This window comes from Dermacentor andersoni, chromosome 10 (genome assembly GCF_023375885.2).
Source record: "Dermacentor andersoni chromosome 10, qqDerAnde1_hic_scaffold, whole genome shotgun sequence".
Taxonomy (NCBI): domain Eukaryota; kingdom Metazoa; phylum Arthropoda; class Arachnida; order Ixodida; family Ixodidae; genus Dermacentor; species Dermacentor andersoni.
In genome coordinates this window covers 79,956,373-79,972,506 of record NC_092823.1, presented here as the reverse complement: position 1 = coordinate 79,972,506, position 16,134 = coordinate 79,956,373, and the positions used below count along the sequence as shown (strand labels likewise).

Sequence of the window (16,134 nt, the reverse complement as noted above, 5' to 3'; positions counted from 1 at the left end):
TCGGCGGCAGCCATCTTTTATTCCTTTCGGAACGGAGCAGCCTGCGGCTATCCAGAAGAAAATTCAGTTTTCTTCGCCATATTAATGCATCTTTAATGCGTACACGTCACTTTGACGCGGTGAGTTCTCGCGGTTTTGTGACGTCGCGTGACAGGCAGGTGGAGTGGGTGCAGCCCGAAAACTTTTGACCAATAGCCGGTGGCTAATGGCGAAAAGGCGTCGAATCAGAAATAACTCTTTTTCTTTTTTCGATCAAATCACGCATAATCAGTGTGTACACATCATATCAGATGGGGAGGTATCGCGGTTTTCGTGACGTCGCGTGACAGACAGGTGAAGGGGGGGTGGTCCAAAAAGGTTTTTGACCAATCACAGAGGGCTGATAGCAGAAATGGAATAGAAAAGTTTGGAATAGTTTTACGTTATGGCGCCCCTGTAGGCTTCCGCAACGCTGTGCCGGTTATACGAACCGTGCGGACGGTACAAACATTCTATCATTAGCTAAGCGAGTGTATTGACCGTGCCTCTTGCCCCGCTTCCAACGCCGCGGTTTCGGCTGCAGCCTGCGTATACGGGAGCATGTGCCACGTTCTCCTCTTCCCGATAAGCTCTGACACGCCCGCACAGCGTTCTATCTGAAAGCACGGCCGCTCCTTGAGCTTACCCAAAAGCTCTATTCGAAGACCGCCGAGGTCGCGGTGACATCGGAGCGGCTTTTATTTAGGTGTCGATGTCCGTGAGAACGATGCCGATTTCTTAAACTGTCCGTCTCCTCGTTTTCGTTTCTCTTCTGTCTCTTTATTTTCATCTAATGATATTTCCCTTTTTGCCGACTGCATAGAGAGAGGCCCGTGAGAAGCACGCGTTTCCACAGCTGTCTCGCGGGGCCTTCCGCGTTCTTTTGCGTACGAGTGCAGTCGTAATAATAGCGCCGTCTTCCATCTTCAGTGCATCATGAGATGACCGTCTTGCTCTCAGATCAACCCGATATGGTTCTGGCGTCGCCATCTCCCTTCAACCCGCATCCCCTCCACGTCGGTCTTTCCCACGTGATGTGACAACCGCGCTCCGTCGTCGTACTTCAACGGGACGCATTCAGTGCGGAGGCACAGAGCCTCCGTTGTCTCGTAGGTCTTGGATGACGTGCGATGTCTTACTGCGATTCGCAGTTATGATTTATGCTGACAGGGGAACGGTTCCAGTAGCGGTTCCCCTGGGATGCCGTGGAAGCTGTGCTGGCATTCTTAGTTTGTTATTATTGTTTTGGTCGTCGGTGGGCTGTGTTGCGGAACCTTTTAATGGGGGGGAGCCCCGATCGCTTACGTCGTTACTCGTCGCACGCTCGACACGGAAAACACTTTGAACGCTACTTTGATTGCTTGTGGACGCATGTGTAGTGTCGCATATATCTTGCAGTACAAATACAGGAACGTCCTTGCGATGCGTTGATTTGTATTCTAATTTACGACCGTTCGACTGGTAACGACGGCAAAGGTGATCTTTTAATCCCGCATGCATTGGGTGTACTAGTTTTGGAAGAAGCTTCTTTCTGTTATCTGCACCGCATATGAGTCCTATGTCTCCCGATGGACCACATTGCCGCATTTCATCGTTAGTGTTCACTGATACGCGTTCAGTCATTGACGCCCACTCACTTTGGAGGAGTCTTCTGCTTTCGTTCGCAGGCGTTCACTTAATTCACTTATTTATGTATTATTTTCTTTCTCTCAGTCCTGTGGGCCAATATTTACTAATTGTCCCTTAGTGATTAATGGTATCCTGCCCTTCATTATCTTGTGTACGTTTGCTCATTTCGCACTTATTCGCCCGACATGTTCCGTACCGCATGCAGGCAGATTTGGCGTGCAAAACGCGCTTTGACGTTTTTGTGCAACGGCCGACAAACCGCGCAGCAACGGAGAAAATGCGCTCTTCCCCTTCCTGCCTGCGACGTTCCCTTTTCGTACAGCGTTCACTTCTAATCTTCCGTAAACTTCGGCGCCAGTTGAACTCCGATATAGCCGGACTGGTGCCGTTCGTCTCTCTTGTTCACCTGAATTCGTTCGCCTAATTGCTTTCACCAACCAGCGCTCACTGGTGACTCTTACAGATCCATTATTACTTTTTTTTTTTTAATCAGTTCTCGTTGCTCGGTGCTCTGATTGGTTCTTCTGATCGATCGGCTCGGTGCAGTGCTTCTGATCGATTCGTATGTCGATTTTCAAAGTGCGCAGACTCGGCTGTAGCGTGCGGTACTCGCGTTAACTTCTTTCTTTCTTCCTTTCTTTTTTTTTCCTTTTTGGTCTGTGTGCTTACAACCACATTACCGTCAGCTGCGGAAACACTTTCCTTACAGTCCCGCCTGCGCTCTTCTTGGCCTAACCGTGGTTCCACCAGCGACAGTGTCGTCAACTCTTGCCGTAGCCCGTGCCGGAAGTGTTCCGATATCCCGACGAAGTTTGTGTGTCCGTTGCTTGAGTTTCGGGAGAGAACGTTGTCGCCGAGATCGCGGTCGCCATGCGTTGGTGGTGTACGGTGGACGAGTCATACGCCGAAGACGACGTGGAACACTTCGAGGCGGACAAACGGCGAGCCGCCCGCTGGCTGCGCGATGTCCTCCGTAAGTGGGCCCCTCCTGGCTGGGGTGTTGTGTGTACAGTCACCCGCACAAGTTTGCGAGACGCGGGATTTGCGAAAAAGCCAGATTTCCGCGAAGCCTGCGCACGTAGCCTTTAATTAAAAGCTTTGATCCGTAGTAGTCCTTGCGAACTGCACTGTGACCCATTATATTAGAAAGAGCTGCGCCTTAACAGCGCAGAAATCCGCATTTGTCGAGAAACCCGTGCCCCGTAAACTTTTGTGGGTGACTGTACGTACGTGCGACTCGACGGAAACGAGACGCGCGCGAACCGTTGACCGCCACCTTGCGGTTGTTGTTTCTCGGACAGCGCAGGTTTATTGTCGAGAAGAGCAAGCACAGGGTGCGGGCATTGTTCGACGAAATGCATTTCCTTTTCTTGTCGCGAAATGTAGAAGGGGTGCTATGGCGTTGGGCTGCTGAGCACTAGGTCGCGGGATCGCATCCCAGCCACGGCGGCCGCATTACTATGGGGCCGAAATGCAAAAACACCCGTGTACTTAGATTTAGGTGCACCTTAAGAACCCCAGGTGGTCGCAATTTCCGGAGTCCGCCACTACGGCGTGCCTCATAACCAGAAAGTGGTTTTGGCACTTAAAACCCCATATTCTTTTTTAAGGATTAAAGGGGTGCTCATACACTAACTACTGAGGCAAGCTGTCTATGCCATCAGCGTGTAATTTCCCATGTCGCCTATTATGTCTCCTTTGGAACAAATCAATTTTCGTACAACAGAATTTACACTTTGCATTGCACTGTGATACCCCCTCTCCCCCCCCCCTTTTTTTTTTCGCCTGTACAGAATAGCCAGCCGGAGAACGTACCGGTCGACTAAACCTACCTGCACTCTGTTTGCTTTGTATGTGACAGCGCAAATTGTGTTGCTCGTGCCTTTTTAGGTTGTGCTTATGCCCCGCTAAAGAAGGATCTCAACAACTTTCCTTTTAACGAACATACTTTTTCCACTCCATGAATAGAGGGGAAACACAGCATTCGCAAAACTAAAGTGAAACGTGCTTTGTGATCGTTGAGGCACATCCTTGCGTTTCGGTTCACTGTTTTTCAAAGTTTAGACAATTTACGGTAGTATGCGTTTACAGTTGCTACAGACCACTGGGAATCACGTCAGCCCGCAACATGCCACGTTATCTTTCTGCGTTTTGTAACCCTGTACTGTATATCACGGGCTCGCGTTTGTGCTTTTTCGGGTCACTGTGTGATGTCAGCGTGTGCATGACCCAAAGTGTGGAAACGTAACTTAGCTGGAATTGACAACCACGGCAAGCCAAGAACATGTCCTCTCTTATCCACGCTGTGGTTTCGTGAGTGCATGCTATTCGTCCTAGTTCCATCTGAAGCAAGTAGCCTACAGCAAGAAATAGTCCTGTCGAGCTTCCCCGTTTGTTGGTCCCGTGCGTTCGTTGCAGGTTAGAGACATATAGCTTAAACGTGACCAGGGTTCGTTACACCTTTCGTTGTTACACTATAGCCTGTCTGAATCGACTGACCCGGCATATTTTATGTTCTTCTCTCTCTCGCAGACGTTGAAGACATCACGGCAGAGAACTTCCTGGACAAACTGGACAATGGTGTAGTCGTCTGTCGGTTAGCCAAGCTGATCCAGGCCAGGGCGGAACATTGTTGCCACCTGAGCGGCTCCTCCAAGGTCAGTACGCGATTTGTATTGGACTGCGGCCTTCTACACGATAGAGGCGAAATGCAAACGCGCATGCGTACTTCGATTTACGTGCTCGTTTATGAAACCCCAGATGATCGAAAATAATATGCCCCCCCCCCCCCTCCTTACCGCCCTCTTTTACTGTGACGTGCCTCATAATTACTTCGGCACTTTAAACACCATATTTTGATCTGGTTCGACCTTCCGGTGCGTACTGCGGCATATGCGTGAGTGTATCGGGGTGGGACGCTTCTAGAGAACATAGCTGCGTAGTGTTCAATTTTTTGCCTGTTTCTATGCCGTACAAAACTGTGTACTGCAATTGATAGTCCGTAGCATTGCGTGACATTTCCTAAGCTTGGCTTTTAGGCTGTCTAACCCGAGGATAAAGTGCGCTACTCTGGAACAGTCGGCTGAAACCTGTGGCCAACGAGCGCGTGTGGCCGCGTATTGCCCACGTGGTGAGAACTTTCGGTAGCACCCATGCAGCTTGAAGGAAAACCTGAGTCGAAAAATGAAACCTGATAGGCGATACATTCAGGGACAAATCAATACCAGATATATCAGGCAAACACAGGAAAACAAATGTTCCGTGATTTCTTTCCTTTCATGCATACATATATATATATATATATATATATATATATATATATATATATATATATATATATATATATATATATATGGTAAAATGGTCTAGCTGACCTGGAACGCACGTCACTGCGCTTAACCGAAAAAAGAAAACACTAGCGGACATTTGAGCGAGAATACTTGGGGACAGTGCAGAAAGAAGGGACATGGTTAGACAACACGAGCGCGGTATGTAGCTGCCGAGAGAGAAGGAAAAGACTGCAAAGCGACTTTAGGGATAGAAGTAATGTTACTGTTTTTTGTTTTTTAACTGGCTACATAAGGCGATGTGGCGCAGGTGCGGAAGTTTGAAGGCCTTGATATGTGCAGTGGAGATAATTTACCTTCCGATGGTGACCACTCGTGGTTTCCTCGCGTCCGCATGACCTGGCGTGGCATTTTTTTTTTGTCTTTTACACCGTGGAGTGCAGCCATGTCCTCTATTTTTCTACGTGTGCTTCTGTTCTTTCTTTGCCTTTTCCTTTGACTTTTCCGCTGCTGCTGTCCCCGTTTTGCACTCCGCGTCGGCAGGTGGTTCAGAGTGTGCATTTACATGGCGGGAGCGTGGCAGAGAGGAAAGGCGACGAGGTAAACTCGTCTGGACCTTTCCATCACGTCGCCACAGAGACCCCTGGAGTTCCCTGGCCGTCGCCACAATAGCCTCTTGGCTGCTGTAATTACCCGTGACCTACCGTTAAAGCATTACAGAAACCGCAGCGCTTATCTTTGTTCTAGGGTGCAACAGTCTAGAGGCAATGTAGTAGCATGGTAGAGATGAGGTTGGGAGAGAAGACAGGGACAGGGACCAGTACACACATGGGGGAGGAAGCAGGGGAAAGGGAAGAGGACAAGAAAACTCTGCTATTAGACACAACAACGGTGGCAGACCAACTTAATAAATTTGTACGTTTCTGCTATTTCTGAAAAATAAATAGCGTGTAAATTTGTGAAGCAGCCATCTAGGCCAGGATGTGCACACGCAAGGCTGCATTAAAATACCGTAATGTCAAAGCGACACGTCAAGTCAACACTTCCGTGCCCGCCGCGGTAGCTTCGCGGCTACCGAGTTGCTCGAGGTCGCGAGTTCGATCCCTACCGCGGCAGCGGCATTTAGGTGGGTGCAAAATACAAAAAAACGCTCGTGTGCTTTGATTTAGGCGCACGTTAAAGAACCTCAGGTGGTAAAAAATTTTTCCGGAGTACACCGCTACAGCGTGCCTTACCATGCGATTGTGGTTTTCGCACGTAGGCGCAAAGCAGCGCCTCAAGCAAACACGTCTCGTTGTGTGCTCTGCGTACCGCGCAGACAAGCGGCAGTGGCGCACGCGAGGTAACGTTCAACGTCAACTCGCCGGGTCTCGCGTTGCACTGAACGCTGAAGATATTAAACATCCGCGGTCAACTTCACCGCTTATTGTCGATAGAAGCTAACAGCGCAGAAAGCTTCGCTTACGTCGATTCCCACAGTGCGTGGGATGCTCACGACCTTTTAATTATCACTCTGTCTCCCGTTACCCCTTCCCCAGTGCAGGGTAGCTAACTGGGTGTATATTTTCCCTTTTCCCTGCCTGCATTTAGCATCTCATTCATCTCTCTCTTACTTAAACAAGGGGCGATGACAGTGCCGCTAGGCCGTGCATTTACTAAATATGGTAGTCTCAGGACAGGGTGCACCTCATAACTGTCACTTGTCTGACGGGCTGTGGAAGGATTCAAACAGTGCGATATTTACGTGTGTTGCGCAGGTTAAATGGATTTCGGGTGCCAACATATACGGACAGTAGCAGCTGAGGGCGATCGTCTTTCATTTCTAATGACGCGTGGCGGTGCAATGTTTGCGTGCCTTAGCGAGTGAACGGTTCTCCTTAGAAAATCAATTTATGCGGACCGTAGTGGCTGTGGGGGATCGTATTCCATTTGTAACAAGGCGTGGCTGAGGTTAAGGGTGACGCAGTGTTGATGCTCGCATAGCTTGCGGCCACAGCGTCAATCGAACACGGGGCACACCAGTGGCAACGTGGAAAAGAGAATAAAGGGATCCGAGGGTGTCGATGCTCTGTTGATTACAACCATACGAAGTAAAGAGACTATCAATCCGGTTAAACCGTAGGGGAAATTAAATGATATGTACAATCGGAATGGTATAAATAAAAGGGAAAATGAGGAAATTGGGCAAAAAGGGGACGGGCCGCAAGGGGGAGTAGATCTCTGCGGCTCCATTTTTGCTGCCGTGGCCGTGAGGGGGCGCTGGCTAACACTCCCAGGGCAGTGCCTTGCCATTTGGGCGGCAATTTAATTGGTAAGGCACCGCACGTGTAAAGTGGAAGTGGTCGGTGCCACCTGCGACAAGCTTTCTTTGCGTACACTTTCATTTCGTCACTTTCCTTATTGTGCCTGAAGTTAACTGATGCATAAGAATCCATCTCGTCTATCCCCACTATGGCCTGTTTGTTGCTGTTGCATTTTTTTTCCTTCTTCATATGGTTCTAACCAGCGAGAGAAAGGAACTCGAAGTGCCACCCCCCCCCCCCCCCCCCCCTCTTCGTTAATCGCCACTCAAAACGACAGAGCCTGTCACCACACCCGCGGACCGAGTACAGTCTGTGGCATTTGTTTTGCCCCGAACAAACTCGCACCCTACGCTGGCAATGGGCTCATCCGAACAGGAGTGCCAGTCCTGGCGTTTCGCCGAGAGGTCCTTGACACGACGACAAACTGGGGTTCTTTCTCTCCTCACTGCCTCCCCCCCTCCCCCCCCCCCCCCCAAATCTCTAGCGTCCTCCCTGTGATGGCCACGTGTGCCGTGCGTTCACTCTCGCGAAGTTTTCTGCAGAGCGCTATGCGTCGGCGTCTCTCATCTCCGTGCTCGGGAGAGAGAGATGCGGTGCCCCTGTGGAGAGAGCTCGCGCGGCGTGCCTCGCTGCGTCCCCGAATCGTCCATCACTGGGGATGTGGAGTGGCGCGTCGGTCTCCGGCGGTTCCGGGCTGAGTCTGCGCCTTCGCCTCTTCCTGCGCCAGGAGAGCGTGAAAGGTAGAGAGATAGTGAGAAAACTTTATCGTCGCTCAGTGGATTACTGAAAGCGGAGGTTAGCGGAGCGATAGGCGGAATGTGCTGCGTAGAATATTGACTCGTGAACTCGTTTATCTTTTACGGGTGTCCGCTTTTTACCCGTTACCCGTTTTTACCCCGTTACCGATAGCAAGCCTGCCTGGAGAAATGAAAGTTGAAGAGCCACACGCGCATTGTACGGGCGTTTGCGCTTAAGAATATGTAAGGAAGTTAAAGCTATTTTAGAAGTGTTCAGTGAGCAGCTGTAGTTTTGTTTTTGCTGAATGGACTTTTTATTTCAGTTTTGCGGTTATCTCGATATGTATTCCCATCGTTACTTATAAACGCCTGCTTGTGTATTCGGTACCTTGCGTTTCTAACGATAAGAGAGGTAAGGGGCAAAATTTCTGATTGTGGGAAGAAGTTTTGCGATTGGTAATTTTGGCAAACGAGCTTAGTGTGTTTGAAACTGATTGTGTTCTCACAACCACTCGTTGTATAACACCTGACGAGGCAAAGATAGAATGTCTCCATTTATCTAAACGAGCGTCGCACAAATGGCAACGTACTTCTTTGTTTTCGTGTCGTCGCGCCGCCGAAACCAGCCACGAAGCACAGTACTCAAACTACTGAACCTTTATAACTGCTGGGAAATTACTGCTTCCGCCTATCAGTCAACTCTCCCGTTGTCGTTATCATGTAATGGCTGCCCACGGTTCTGCAACATGCGAGATCGCTTACACTGCGCGTCGGCGTTCTCTCATCCGACACGTCACTAACACACTTCATTTGCGGTCTGTGAGAGCAATCCGTACGTAGTCATGGCCGCCGCATCTCGTTGGCAGTTCTGCTCACCCTCGGGGCTGTTGAAGACGGCTGCGTTTCACAGCACTCCCAGCAGATCCTCTGGAGACGCCTCCAGACCCGCTCTCTCCCATCCCCTCAGCTGCTATCCCACTACTGTGGCATCTCCCCTACATGCTCCCTATGCGGAGACCCTCACGCCACACTCTCCCACATCCTTTTTGGCTGCCCTGCCGATCCTCCCCCGCAGGGACAGCCCGCCATCTCAAGCTGGGAGGACTGGGAGGTCCTGCTCTCGTCGACGGACCCGACATCGCAGGTTACTGCGGTGGCTCGGGCTGCCGACGTCATGAAAAAAAGGAGCATGAACGCTTCGTCGTAGTGCGGGACCGTGCGGTGGTCCAGGGACTCAGAGGAGTCCAAACTCACTTGCTATGAATAAAGTTTTTCTGTCTGTCTGTCTGCGTTTCACATTACGAGAAGCCATCCTCGCTCTCCGTGGACTGTCTGTCGAGTCGACGCGTTTCGCCAGTGCGCATATGTGCGCGAAGCCACTACAGTTCTACGGGAGCGCTTTAGGAGTTCGTTCATGTAACCCGGGTGCTGTCGCCACGCTGTAGTTCAGCTTTGCTTTGAGGCCCCGTCGCTATGTTTAGCCGCGGGGCCACAGTTCTTGCGCGCTGTCTCGCTCGAAGAAGCTGCGCCGCAGTGCAGCGGTGTAGACGCGTGTAGCCGCAGTCTTCGCTAACTACGACAAATGCCGTCGCCGGTCGGGTTCACTAGGGCGACCGCGCGCGGCTGTTTGTACGCGCCGGTGGCTAGGCTCGATTCGTACTGCCCTCTTTGCACAAATATAACACGGTAAGCCGAAGGAGATGACCAGCCAGAGGGTGCCCGCCCCGCGATATATTCGGAACCGTGCTACAAATGTAGTTCAACTATTCTTTTTTTTTTTTGCCCTTCACCACGTTGCGAGCTTACCCGCTAGATAACGCAGCAGTGCAGGAAAGCCAGGCTCGCGTTGCCGGGAGGAGAATACGGGTGGTGCGGTCTGTCTGCGAGGCAACGGGTAAATGAGACGGCTGGAAGATTGTTGACTCAAAGAAAAGCAATACATGCAAAGAAGCAACCTTTCTTGCATAATATAGCTTATTGGCATAAAAGTGCTTTAACATTCTTGGCGGTGTGTGCTACCACCTCGGCAGTTAGAAAGATCATACTCGATGATCATCATCATCAACAACGGAGCAGATACAAAGACGAAATGGTGTAGTGGCACACATGGGAGAGAAAATATTGTTCTCTACATAGTTATTCATGTGCTATAGTGATAATATGCAGTTTTCGCCTGCGAAGGGGCCCCTGCGCGGTCGCATCGGTGTAGTCGTCGCACCATTGGCACGTACACAATTATATAGCTGAACCAACTAGCCCAACAATACGTTTTGACCAGTAGTTGAATCCCTAGGGAGTCTGTAGAAACCACCCTAGAGACAAAGAGGAACCGTACGTGCAGGAGCCAACTTGCAGCTGGCGTTTATTTACGATGCAGTTGCATCGATACTCAGACGTTCTAATAAAACTGTCAATGGTTTCTGCGCGCGTTCTCCCCATAGTCTCCACAGACATTACGAAGTTTTACTTATTGCGCACGCAAAGTTTGGGGCGCGAACTGCTTTGGGTACGCAGAGCCGCTCGCTTGCGCCATTATTAAAGCTCCTTATTCTCACTGTACTAAGTTTATTCAGTGACACGCGAGAAAGCAGGGATGCGTAGCAGGGCGCAACTAGTCGGCTTGCCCGTCCTGTTGCACTGGCGGAGCTTTCGTGGGACTCTGGGGCAATTTGTGGACTGCATTGACCCGCGTATACTGCATTGAGACAATTGGGCCGGAGGACCTCGCCCACCGCGCGGCTGTCTGCGTCGACCGCAGCCTCAATCTTCATCTCCCTGCTCCCGTTCGGACGTCGCTTCGTCATCGACCAATCGCGGCTAATCAGCGACGCTCCGATTCCTCCCTCCTTACGTATAGACCAACTGGGCGAATTAGTGGCTCGTCGCGATATAAGTGCACGCGACTCCGCTGCCCTTCCGGCCGTCCATCCTCATCTGACGGGAAATGCGGCGAGCGAGACCGTGTGACGCACTTGCGATTCCCTAATTGAGTTTAGGCTAATCTGCCGCGCCCCTGGGAATCGGCTCGTGCCTTCGCCTCCTCGTTTCCTGAGGTTTCTCTTCCCGAGTCTGAACTCGTATATTGACGCTATAGCCTCGACTCTTCTTGCGTTGTTTGCGGCGGCGTCTTACTGATCTGATTATTGATTGTCTTCTTGTCTGTTTTTTTACTGCGTTAAGCAGTTATGAGCTAAATATCGCGTTATCGCTGTCAACGTCACGGCACCGTGTGACGTCACGCTAGAAGACCCTGGAAGCAAAATAACGGTTATAGGATGAACTTGCTCGATTGAAGGGGCAGTCAGTGAGGACAGCGCACCCTGGCGTTCAAGAGAAGACCTATCTTGAACACTGATTATGTGTAGCATTCCTTTAGGAATACGACTGGCATTTGCCACGTCGTGTGAAAGCGTACGTTGTAGTGAAGCTGCTTAGCACGCGGCCATTGAATCGGAACTTCTGGGCCAGTCTGTCTGCCCCTTCTCTTATACTTTCTTTCGTTTATTATTTTTTTTTTCCATTGGGACATGAGAGTGGCTTCTACTCCGTGCTTCAACGTGTACGCCCACCGCAAGCTGGGTTTGTATTAGGCGAGCATAACGGCTTGTATGTACACCCTCGAAACATCGACTCTCGGGAGTTTATTCAAGCTGCGCTCGTTCGAGCGGCAAGGAGTCCTTCCGAGAAGCGCGGAGGTTTCCCGATAGGTGGTTCTCTCGCGGGTTCCGAAGTGTGGCCGCATGCTTGCTGCTATACCGCGCCGCCCACAAAACTGTTCCCCCCGGCGCCAGTCTGTTTGTCCTCCCTTCAGCGCCCGTCAAACAGAGCGGGGTGTCCGCGGAGGCGGCGAGCTTCAAAGATCTCGAAACAAACGCGCTGTCACTGCGCTGCCAGACGCCTGCTTTCCTCCTCGCTCCTATGTGCCGCCAAGCGTTTCGCGGCGCTTGTTCTTCCTGCTTCCAACGCGGGAAGCGCGCTTGTTTCAGTGTTTCTGCTCCGGTCCTTGCGGCTCAAATCATGTGAAACAACCGACAGCCCGATTGTTTCCGTGCTAATAAGCTTACTTTTTTTCTTCGTTTTCGAAAGAGGCAGTGAAACTGCGCTTCGTGGTGGAAAGTAGTGATTTGCTGAATTCTAGTAACGCTGGAATCGAGAAATACAAGGAAATGTGCCTGCTCCTCGCCAATCCCCTACGTGGCCGTGAGGTAGTGATGCAAAACTGCTGTAAGTACCATCGATAGTGCACTATTGATATTGTAATATCGCACAACGTACCGTACTCAAGAAGAACAACATAACCGTGGGGACGTTTTCCTGTTCCCAATTGCGGCAAGTGGTCCCGTGGTGCTGTTGGTCAGTTATCGCAAAATATCTGGCCAAGAGTGGCAGAACTATCGCTCGCCTTCGTCAATAGGGAACTATCTCAATACCACCGATAGCACTACTATCGATAGTGTTATTCATAGTATCGGTCGTCTTTTTTTTTTTTTTTCACACTATCGATAGTCTTAAAAGCCATCCATACTATCGATAGTCAATTTACCGATAATTTTGCCTCAATTGATTGTGGGTCATGATTTTTGGCCACAACAACAGCAGCACTGATTGGGTTTCGCTTTATTGTTCCTTTAAGCGTCTTCCGGCGCTTTAAAGAGCATTCGTGCCGCGCTTTCTTCTATTACAGTATTTCTTTTATCTTAAACTGCATATTTTAAACGCACCGTGTCAGACGAGAAATGTGTCGGCGATAGCAGCGACGAGCTTACAGAACTTCTCTCGCCGACTCGCGTCTCGGCTTCCTTCTCGAATGAGTTGGCAGACTAGGCGCCTGACGGCGCCGAGAACAATGTATGAACTGCAAGCTGACTCAATGTCATAATTTCAGCGTCCACTGAGAATTATTCACTTGCGGGGCTGGGCGTCCATCAATATGTTGAATGCTATTAATCGGTACCGTTAATCGGTGACTTCATGTGTGAATTCCCCGCAGGGGCGTCTGCGTAAGCAGGCGTTTGGTGTGTTGCGCCACCACGTACCCGAGCACACGAGGGTTGGACCCTCCCGCGTGTAGCCGTGCGCGGCTTAGCCGTGTCCGGGGAAAGGGGGATCCTGGAGGTTGAGCCGATGCCGGGTGTTCGGACCTTTAAGGCCCCTCGGCGGAGGCAACACACCTCTTTGGCCTCTGCTTCACGTAGACGGCACCCCCGGACTGACCCACCCGGGGGAAATCGGCAGTCGCCTTTTCCTGTCTCTCTCTTCCTACAACCTTCGCCTTTCCCTTACTTTCCACCTTTCCTGTCTCCTTCTCTCTTCTATTTACTTCCTTCTTCTTGGTGGCAAGGGTTAACCCTGTGTGGCTATCCAACCTTGGGTACACCATATTTGGTTATAGTGGCGGCGTACGACTGGCGTCGTGCAGACTTGTATGCAAGCTCTGCCGCGTCCCCGCGTTGGGCTCCGTGGTGGGCGGTCGGCGCCGTTGCCGAATTTTTATATATCTTCATGGAAACTGGTTTCCCCAAACTTCCTGATCGCCCTCAGAAACGAGGGCGCACCGAAGATGTCTTTAAGTTTTTTGGCAATCGTACACAGAACTTTCCCCGCTTTCATGTCATCCACTCCGATAAGCCTGAGAAGACTGTAAGAATGATCTCACCTTTCATTGTCTCGAAATCTCTGACAGAAGTTTTTGGTCCTGGATACAAAGCATCGAAAATGGCTAGCGGTGATCTTCTCCTAGAGCTCCGCGATCAGAAACAATTTGAAAAACTGTCCAAACTTGTATCTTTTGGGGGTGTTCCAGTCACAGTGACCCCACACCGTACCATGAATACTACCCGTGGCGTTGTATCGGATGCTGATCTGCTTGAATTGTCTGAAGCTGAACTTCTAGAGGGTTGGAACGATCAGAACGTGATCAATGTTAAGAGAATTAAAATAAGACGTGACGGAAAAGAAATCAATACCATGCACCTAATACTTACATTTGGCTCAAGCAACCTACCAGACACTATCGAGACAGGCTATGTGAAAATCCGAGTGAGACCGTACATTCCAAATCCCCTACGATGCTTTAAGTGCCAGCGATTCGGCCACAGCTCACAGAACTGCCGAGGCCGCCAGACATGTGCAAAATGTAGTTCCCGTGACCATGCCTCTGAAACGTGCGAAAACGCTCCACACTGCGTAAACTGTGATGGCGAGCATGCCGCATACTCGCGGTCATGCCCGTCTTGGAAAAAAGAAAAAGAAATAGTCACTATCAAAGTAAAAGAAAACATATCATTCAAAGAGGCACGCAGGCGGGTTGCATACCTTCCTAAGGCCAGCTTTGCCGAAGTGGCGCGTCAGGGGGCAGCGTCACAACGGCCTCCGGCGGCTGTCCGACCCACAAGCAGTGAGTCGGCAGTCACGCCATCTGCCCCCGCGACGGTTGCAGCTAGCGCTGCTCCGTCAACCGAGGAGAAGGAACCATCGACCCCGAAGGAGGGCGCAGCCGAGGCTGCCTCAACTTCCGAGGTTCCTTCCTGCGCTGGCAACGGCCGGCGTAGCCAAATCCCTCTGGGAGCCCCATCGACCTCCGGGCTGGTGGGCGCAGGGGTCTTGCCCTCCAAGGCGGGACTCCCTCTGAAATCTTCCCGCTCGCAAGAGCAAGTGTCCGGCGCCTCACAAGAGGCAATGGACACTACACCTATCCTCAAGGCGCACCAAGCGCCTAAGGAGCGGCGAGGCTCCCTCGAACGCTCCAGAAAGGGCAGAACTCCCGTTACAGGGCCTCGAAAGGGCTCTGTAATTTAATCTCTGCAATCTCTATAATCACTACTTCTGTTTCTGTACACACAGCACTTATTGACCTCCAATATGGATACACAAATAATTCAATGGAACGTCAGAGGCCTTCTTAGAAACCTTGACGACGTGCAGGAACTCATCCACAAACACAATCCAAAAGTGCTGTGTCTACAGGAAACACACTTAAAATCTAAACACACAAATTTCCTGCTACAGTATGTTACGTTTCGCAGAGATCGCGATGATGCTCTCGCATCATCGGGCGGTGTTGCCATTGTTATTCAGAAAGGCATAGCGTGTCAACGTTTGCAGCTACAAACGCCCCTTGAGGCAGTGGCGGTTCGTGCTGTTCTCCTCAACAAACTTATCACTGTCTGCTCGCTCTACATACCCCCCCATTACAAATTAACTAAACATGAATTTCAGTCCTTCATAGACGAATTGCCAGAACCTTACGTTGTGCTTGGGGATTTCAATGCGCACAACAGCCTGTGGGGAGACTCTCGTATCGATGCGCGAGGTCGCCTCGTTGAACAGTTCCTTTTTTCGTCCGGAGCGTGTCTGCTGAATAAGAAGACATCCACATATTATTCTCTCGCAAACAGAACATTTTCTTCAATTGACCTCAGCCTAGTTTCCCCTTGTATGCTGTCTGAACTCGAATGGGAAGTTATGAACAATCCTTACGGAAGCGACCACTTCCCCATACTGCTAAAAACACATAAAGAAAAAGAATGTCTACCACAGGCTCCTAGGTGGAAGATCGATACAGCCGACTGGGAGAAGTTCCGAAACTTAACAAATATCTCATGGAATGACATGTCTTGTTTAGGAATTGATGCTGCTGTGCAGTATCTCACAGTCTTCATTATAGACATGGCATCTAAATGCATATCAGAAGCACATGGCTTGGCATGTAAACGGCGGGTCCCGTGGTGGAACGAAGACTGTAGGATCGCTCGAAAGAAACAAAACAAAGCGTGGGGGTTGCTACGCGCTTCTCCCACTGCAGAGAATCTAGTCAACTTTAAGCAAGTAAAATCCCAAGGCAGGAGAACCCGCCGACTGGCCAGAAGAGAAAGCTGGCAGAAGTATTTATCGAGCATTAACTCGTTTACAGACGAGGCCAAAGTCTGGAACAGGGTAAATAGAATTAGAGGGCGACAAACATATTCACTCCCTCTGGTAAATACACAAGGCGATACACTAGAAGATCAGGCAGACTCACTTGCGGAGCACTTTCAGAGCGTGTCAAGTTCAAACAATTATTCGCAATCTTTTCTCATACATAAAGAAATAGAAGAACGTAAGCCTTTAACAAGAAAAAGCCGAGAGAATGAGCCTTACAACCGTCCTTTCAGTATTGCC

The 16,134-nt window shown here is 50.4% G+C and overlaps 1 protein-coding gene across 1 annotated transcript in view; it reads left to right on the top strand.

The window, feature by feature from the left end:
* LOC126544123 (growth arrest-specific protein 2-like) overlaps nucleotides 1–16,134 on the top strand; it is a 266,338-nt gene that overhangs the window by 184,901 nt on the left and 65,303 nt on the right. Inside the window, exon 4 of the mRNA XM_050191346.3 lies at nucleotides 4,180–4,304. Coding sequence (XP_050047303.1) covers nucleotides 4,180–4,304 — 125 coding nt within the window. The remainder of the gene's footprint in view (nucleotides 1–4,179; nucleotides 4,305–16,134) is intronic.